Here is a 7,965-nt window from a genome sequence, read left to right as displayed (position 1 = left end):
CAATGTCCACAATAGCCAAACTATGGAAAGAACCTAGATGTCCATCAACAGATGAATGGATCAAGAAGATGTGGTATATATACACAATGGAGTACTATGCAGCCATCAAAAGAAATGAAATCTTGCCATTTGCAACAACATGGATGGAACTAGAGCGTATCATGCTTAGCGAAATAAGTCAAGCAGAGAAAGACAACTATCATATGATCTCCCTGATATGAGGAAGTGGTGATGCAACATGGAGGCTTAAGTGGGTAGAAGAAGAATAAATGAAACAAGATGGGATTGGGAGGGAGACAAACCATAAGTGACTCTTAATCTCACAAAACAAACTGAGGGTTGCCGGGGGGAGGGGGTTTGGGAGAAGGGGGTGGGATTATGGACATTGGGGAGGGTATGTGATTTAGTGAGTGCTGTGAAGTGTGTAAACCTGGTGATTCACAGACCTGTACCCCTGGGGATAAAAATATATGTTTATAAAAAATAAAAAATTAAAAAAATAAAAATAAAAAATAAAAAAAAAAAAAAAAAAAAAAAAAAAAAGAAATACAAGTCCTTATGGAAGCCTACAAAAAAACCAAATATATGAAAAACCAGAGAAACATCTCAGAATTCATACTTCTAGGACTTTCATATGACCAGAACATAGAAATATTTTGCTTCGTGCTCTTCTTATTCTGTTATGTTGCCCTGTTGGCAGGTAACCTTCTGATCCTTGTCTCCATTCGATGCAGTTCCCTTTTTCACCAACCCATGTATTACTTCCTCATCCACTTATCTTCTATGGACATCTGCTATACCTCTACAGTTACACCCAAGTTAATTGCTGATCTGTTAGTGCAAAGAAAAACCATCTCCTACAGTAATTGCATGTTACAGATCTTTACCATGCACTTTTTTGGAGGCATTGAGATCTTCATTCTTACTGCCATGGCCTTTGATCGCTATGCTGCCATCTGCAAACCCCTCCACTATGTGATTATCATGAACAGGAAAAGATGCCACCTCCTAGTCTTAGCTGCTTGGGCTGGTGGGGCCATCCATGCCTTACCTCTGTTTTCTACTGCAATTGGTTTGCCCTTCTGTGGTCCTAATGAAATCGATCACTACTTCTGTGATGTTTTTCCTTTGCTAAAGGTGGCCTGTACTGATACCTACATCACTGGTGTCCTTGTGGTTGCCTTTTCAGGTATGATTTCCTTAGTAACCTTTATTGTCTTATTTGTTTCTTATGGGATAATATTGTTCACTTTAAGAAATCTCTCAGCTGAGGGAAGACGCAAAGCCCTCTCCACCTGTTGGTCTCATGTCACTGTGGTCATCTTATTTTTTGGGCCTGCAATCTTTATCTACCTTAGACCACCTACTACTTTTCCTGAGGACAAAATATTTGCTCTATTTTACACCATCATCGCTCCTATGTTCAATCCCTTAATCTATACTCTGAGAAATTCAGAGATGAAAAAAGCAGTGAGAAAGGTTTGGTGCTCATCATTGTTTTCAAAGGAAACACACTCTTAATTTGAAGAAGTTCATTGGCTAATCGACTCTGAGAAAGAAAAGAGGAAGATGTGAATGAAGAAGGCAGGGACTAGATCATGGGGATTATGGACCATCACTGATATGAGGGAATGAATGGATGCAATAGGACCAAAGGATTTAAATGATCATTGAACAAGTACTGATGCTTGCCTACCAAAATTAATTATGAAATAAGTTAATTTTGTGGGTATAAAGATGGTATAGGTAGGGGAAAGTTCATTAAAAAAAAAATTGAGCCAAAGCAAATAAATCAATGATATATTATTAGTGAATTATAAAGGGAAATACCTTAATGATAGTTTTCTTAATACATTGCACTTAGAGGCCAGACCACACAGTGATGGACATTCTTTGGTAGTTCAGAAGTTGTAATGTTAAACAACAACAATAATGACAATAATAATAAACTGAAACAATTAACTTAAATTTCTGAATATTATTTCCAAATATTTAGAGTAGAATCTGTTTTATTTCTTTTAAGAATTTTTTTTTTTTTTTTTTTTTTTTGAGAGAAAGAGCGCACATGAGTGAGCAGGAGCAGGGCTTTGGGGTGGAAGGGTCGAGGGAGAGCTAGGAACAGACTTCCCACTGAGCAGGGGACCTGATGCAGGGCTCCATCCAAGGACCCTGGCAACTTAACCAAAGGCTCAGCTTTTTACAGAACTAAAATAATTTAGCAATCCCACTCCCTAGCATTCACCCAAAGGAGTTAAAAACTTATGTCCACAAAAAACATGCACATGCATACTTAACAGCAGCTTTATTCACAACTGTCCATACAACTGAAAGCAGCCAAGACGTCCTTCAGTAGGTGAGGATAGATCAGTGCAACATCATACAGTGGAGTATTACTCATTGCCAAGAGAAATGAGCTACAGGCCATGAAAAGGCTTGAAAGCCCTTCCAATGTGTTCCTCATGGTACTTGCATTCAGCTCTATCCCAGATATGAGATTCTTCTTGGCCTTCCCTGTCACTAACTTTCTTGTTTCATGTCTGACTAACTAGACTTTTAGGAGCTCAGTGTCCAGCTCATAACTGGGTTCAATAATAATTATTGAATGAATAGATGAGCCAATAGCCACAAAGGTATTGAAATGTTTGTGTTTTCTGCACACTCTTTTTCACCCTTGGTCTTTTTTATAAATCCTCTCCTGGGAATCCATCCTCTAAGGTAACACATGCATATTCATTCTGATGATTCCCTTTCAACTTTTGTGCCCCTTTTGGTGTGTTTTCATCTAGGAAATCTTCCTGACCCCTCTGGAATTTGCTGTGTGTCTCTCAAACATGCTTGACCCTGTGCTGTCACTACTGTGTGTCACTATCACAAGGGTATTTTTATTTTTGTAAAAAATATTGATAAATTTCAATTGATAGTTATGAATTTAAAAGACTTTAACAAATGATGAAATAAAAAAAAGTATTCTGCTTTTACCTTGTCATTCTATGTTTTCAATACAATTCCAGTAACAATCTCAACAGTATTTTTTAAGAAATTAACAATTCTATTCTGAAATTTATATAAAAATATACAAATTCAAAGGAATCTCGAAGTTTCACACACACACACATATACACACACAGAATATAGTTTGGATGCTTACTCTATTGAAATTCAAGAATTGCTATTAAGCTGCATAAACAATGTTGTGTGGTATTGGCACAAAGGTAGACACTGAGACCTTGAAACCAATAGAATGTCCAGAAATAGATCTAATTATATGAATTTTTACACAGAAGTCAAGTAATTCAATGGGTAAAATATAGACTTTTCCACAAATTACACTGGATCTATTGGATATCCATATGAGGAATAAAAATCTAAACCACAACCTCACCTCATACCATACATACAAATAAACTTAAAATGAGTGTGAAGTCTACATGTTAAAGCTAAATCTATAGAAACTGCCAGAGCATTTTTTTTTTTTTTTTTTTTTACCTCGGGAGTAGACCAATATTCATCAGATACAAAATAATCATGAACCATAAGAAAAAAAAAATAAGATTGGAATTCATCAAAGTTTAAAAACTCAGAGCTTATCAGGTAATATCACTTTGAAAAATGAAGAGGCAATCTATGGATAAGGTGAAAATTTTAAAAATATACATAACATATATTTGACAAATACCAGTTTTATATGTAAAGAATATTTAGAACTTAGTAATAAGGAAACCAGAACCCTTTAGGTTTAAATATTATGCAAACTACTTGAACAAAAATGTACAAAAGAAGGTATACAAATGGATAATAGTAAGACGAAAGAAAATCTCAACATCATCAGTCATCAGAGAAAACAAATTAAAACCACAATTCATCACCACGCGTCTCCTAGAGGAGACAAAGGAAGGAACATGTAGATGATGTCTCCATATTTTTTTCCAAAATAATCCATTCTAAATTGAAATCTCAATTGTTCTGTAAAAACTTCCCGAGGCTTTAGGCTAAAAGGGAAGCTTTTGATTGATAAAAACACGTTCTTAAAAACTTGATTTGGTATTAAATTATTTGACTAGTCTCCTCGTGGGTGTGTCTTATCTTTCATATTGAAAGTTACCTATCTGAGAGGAGGTCAGTTTGAAGATGGGATTATTTCTGAACACCTCCAAACGTCATTAAGATCTTCTAAGCCTGTAAGGTAAGTGTTCAGTATTGTTGATGCATCTTAAATATTGTTGCCTCCCATATATATTAATCATTGTTTCAGTCCCTTTAAATATAGTATTCAAGTATTCCATTCTCACCCCATTTCTTGAAAAGATAGTTGGTAAATATCATTCACCTAAGCTGACAGAAAAAAAATTTGAAACTCAAGGAATTGAAGCCAATTGTAGGACCCTGTTCTTTGTCACCAAACACCATGTTTTTGCCATGAGACAACTAGTTTAATAATCTAGACTAATCATGAGAGTGAAAACACAATGGAAATACACTTCTCACATAGAAGATATATAAGTACAAATAACAAATAACAAATAACAAATAACAGCATCAGCTGTGTTATCCGATCATGAATGGAAAATTCTTTCTGGTCACAAAGGCTACAGATAATTGAGTCTGTGTGCCTTCTTTAAAAGTAGAATTGGAGAGGATTCTTCCTGAACTTCTTGCACAACTAAATGATTGCTTAATTATCACTCAAAATATCGATAATTCCTATATCCTAGGTGCCTACACAGTTACAAAATAGATGAAAGTCCTCGGTGCATATGACATGGTGGTGATGTGTTTAAATAGTTTTCCTTAAACAATTCTCATAAAAACTTTGGGATGGAAATGGTTAATCTTGCTTTATAGATGAGAAAAGAAGGATGTAAAGTGTTGGAAAGGTACTGCAGATTAAAGCAGATGCTAGTGGAAAACCAGAATCCTAAACTTGTCTTTTTGAGTTTCAGATGAAAGCACTTAGCCACAGTGGAAATCCTTTTCAACATTTAACACATGGTTTGAAAACTTGATTGAAAACTAAAAAAAAATTAAAAAAGAAATAAACAAAAACAGAAGGTTTGATTTGGAGATGGATATATTATAGGGAGAACTATGTCTGAAGTAGAAGTCAAGATAGAAAGAACTTTCAATGAACACAGTACCATATTTTTAATGTTTATTTGATTTTCTTAGTTTTGATTTTTTTTTTAATTTGATAACTGGGAGTTCAAGCATGTGTGTGTGTGTGTGTGTGTCCTAATGAAGTTGTGCTATAGACACTGGCCTCCAAAGTAGTAATAAAGCAATTATAATTATTGTGGTCATATAAAAAGATTACTAGTTCAATGTTGTTAATGATAATAATAATATAGCACATGGGTAGTAATTTGAAGAAGAACCATGAAGAAGTATTATCTGAGCTAATCATAGTTCTTGTTCTTTATTAGCATATTGATCTTGGCAGGATCCTTACCTCCTCTATGTTTCTATTACTTAACATATAAAATAATTGCCAAAACAAGAGCTGGAGTTATCTTACAGGTTTGTGGTGGGGATTAAATCAGCAAAAATCTTCAAAAAATCTGAAGCCCACTAAATACTCAATTTTAGTAAATATTGTTATTGTTATTATTACCATCAAACTAATTCTCTGACACTGAGTCCTCATCTCAAAAAGGATAGAATAATACCAAACAAATGGGATGTTATCATATTTAATGAGATCCTATTTATACAACACTTGCTATTATGACATGAACATATTAATCAATTATTTCAGTCTCTCTCTCTCTAAATATATATGTATATAATTATCAAATATAATATTATTGTATATAAACAATAAGCATTATTATTTTTATAGTAGCTTTTGTATACCTTACATACCCACAACCAATACCTTGTTACAAATCCTAGGTCAAGTATTATAAATAATCTCTTAATTGGGGTTTCTGTCTCTGACTTCTAACCCCTTACTAAAACTCACCCCACTTCATCCAACACATAAAGATCTTTATTAGAATTATATCCCTTATTATCTCTCATATTATTATCTCTTATCTCCAAATTCCCCTTCACTTCTCCATGTATATTCTCACTATCTTCTCATGGCTTCCCATTTCCTAAGGATAAACGGAAAATTCCTAACCATGCATTCACAGCTTTTACATCATTAACTACCTCCGTTTTCTAACTTAGCTGTCAATATGTATTCATTTGAATGCTTCCTGTTACAGGACTAATCACCTCAGATGACGAAGTGTGCACAAATGATCTCCTGTCTGTGTGTTTATAAAGTTCCCCATGGCCATACTCAACAGAAATGTCAACTAGTAAATAATTTATGTAATTTTAAAGAACTCATAATTTATTTTCTATCTCAGAAAACCACATGAGAATCCACAATTCAATAGAATCTAGGTATGTATTATTACTTACTGGATGAAAAAGCTTAATATATTCAAGGTTTCATTAATCCAAAGGAATTTTTTTCAGGTAATGCAATTATTCATGATATGAAATAATGGAGAATAGAAATAATGTGACAGAGTTTGTTCTACTGGGGCTCACAGAGAATCCAAAGATGCAGAAAATCATATTTGTCATCTTTTTGGTGATTTACATCATCTCTGAGATAGGAAATATGCTCACCATGGTAACTATCACTACCAGCCATTTATTGGTGTCTCCCATGTACTATTTCCTGGCCTATCTCTCTTTCACTGATGCCTGCTATTCTTCTGTTAATAACCCTAAACTGATCATAGATTCGCTCTGTGAAAAGAACACTACCACATTCAATGCACATATAGTCCAAATTTTTGGAGAACATTTCTTTGGAGGTGCTGATATCATCCTACTTACTGTGATGGCCTATGACCGCTATGTGGCCATCTGCAAGCCATTGCACTACATGACCATCATGAATCAGCAGGTGTGTGGCCTGTTAATGGGAGTGGTGTGGGTGGGAGGCTTTCTTCATGCAGCCATACAGACCCTCTTTATCATCCCTTTACCCTTCTGTGGCCCTAATGTCATAGATCACTTTATGTGTGATCTGAACCCTTTGCTCAATCTTGCCTGCACTGATACCCACACTCTAGGCCTCTTCGTTGCTGCCAACAGTGGTTTCATTTGTGTCCTCCTCTTCCTCCTCTTGATGATCTCTTATGTGGTCATTCTGCATTCCCTAAGGAACCACAGCTTGGAGGCAAAGTGCAAAGCCCTCTCCACCTGTGTCCCCCACATCACAGTAGTTATCCTATTTTTTGTGCCCTGCATATTTGAGTACATGAGACCTGTGGCTACTTTATCTATTGATAAAGCAGTCGCAGTATTCTACACTATGATAACATCGATGTTAAACCCGTTAATCTATACCTTAAGAAACGATCAGATGAAAAATGCCATTAGGAAATTGTGTAGTAGAAAAGTTATTTCAAGTAAGAAATAAATATGCCTGGAGCTCAGCACTGATTCAATAAAACAAAGGTCAAAAGGAAATTTTGGAAGTTCTTAGAAAGGATTACCTACTAAATAAAGAAAAAATAATCTACTGTGAATGCTAACTTCCGAACTGAGTGGAGCAGAAATGTGTGCAAGAAAGAAAAAAATTACCATAGCTTTTTACATATATACATGTATATATACAGCGTGTAGTATAGGCATATATATTTTCATATTCACTATGAATATTATTATCCATATATTCACTATCTATAAAATCTAAAATATTTTATTAAGAATTCTGCCTATTTTTATATACCAGTAATGATGATATAACAGGTTTTCTATAAAATTAGAGTATAAAATGACTATAGTATTGTAAAAGTGAAGAGCTCTTTAACCTCTGAGGGATAACGAAGATTACCGCAAGTTTTCAAATTCCCTTGTAGACTTCAGAGTCATATTGTATTGTTCATGTTACTCATAATAGGCTACTAACCCATTACAAAGAATCATGACTCAAATTAATAAGCATCTTATTATTTG

The 7,965-nt window shown here is 34.6% G+C and overlaps 2 protein-coding genes across 2 annotated transcripts; both read left to right on the top strand.

Moving 5' to 3' along the window:
• The first annotated feature begins 585 nt into the window (after nt 1–585).
• LOC131822592 (olfactory receptor 4P4-like) lies at nt 586–1,521 on the top strand. Its single transcript, XM_059158880.1, has one exon. The coding sequence runs from the start codon at nt 586–588 to the stop codon at nt 1,519–1,521; it is 936 nt and encodes a 311-aa protein (XP_059014863.1).
• Nucleotides 1,522–6,496: 4,975 nt separating this feature from the next.
• LOC131822591 (olfactory receptor 4C46-like) lies at nt 6,497–7,426 on the top strand. The gene has a single exon (XM_059158879.1). The coding sequence runs from the start codon at nt 6,497–6,499 to the stop codon at nt 7,424–7,426; it is 930 nt and encodes a 309-aa protein (XP_059014862.1).
• The last annotated feature ends 539 nt before the right edge of the window (nt 7,427–7,965 follow it).

The sequence above is a fragment of the Mustela lutreola genome, chromosome 1, assembly GCF_030435805.1.
Source record: "Mustela lutreola isolate mMusLut2 chromosome 1, mMusLut2.pri, whole genome shotgun sequence".
Classification (NCBI taxonomy): Eukaryota; Metazoa; Chordata; class Mammalia; order Carnivora; family Mustelidae; genus Mustela; species Mustela lutreola.
This window is presented reverse-complemented; position numbering and strand designations above follow the sequence as displayed.

What these genes read in the sequence shown, in the direction of transcription:
- LOC131822592 (XM_059158880.1), top strand. Translation starts at nt 586, where the DNA reads ATGAAAAACCAGAGAAACATCTCAGAATTCATACTTCTAGGACTTTCA.
- LOC131822591 (XM_059158879.1), top strand. Translation starts at nt 6,497, where the DNA reads ATGGAGAATAGAAATAATGTGACAGAGTTTGTTCTACTGGGGCTCACA.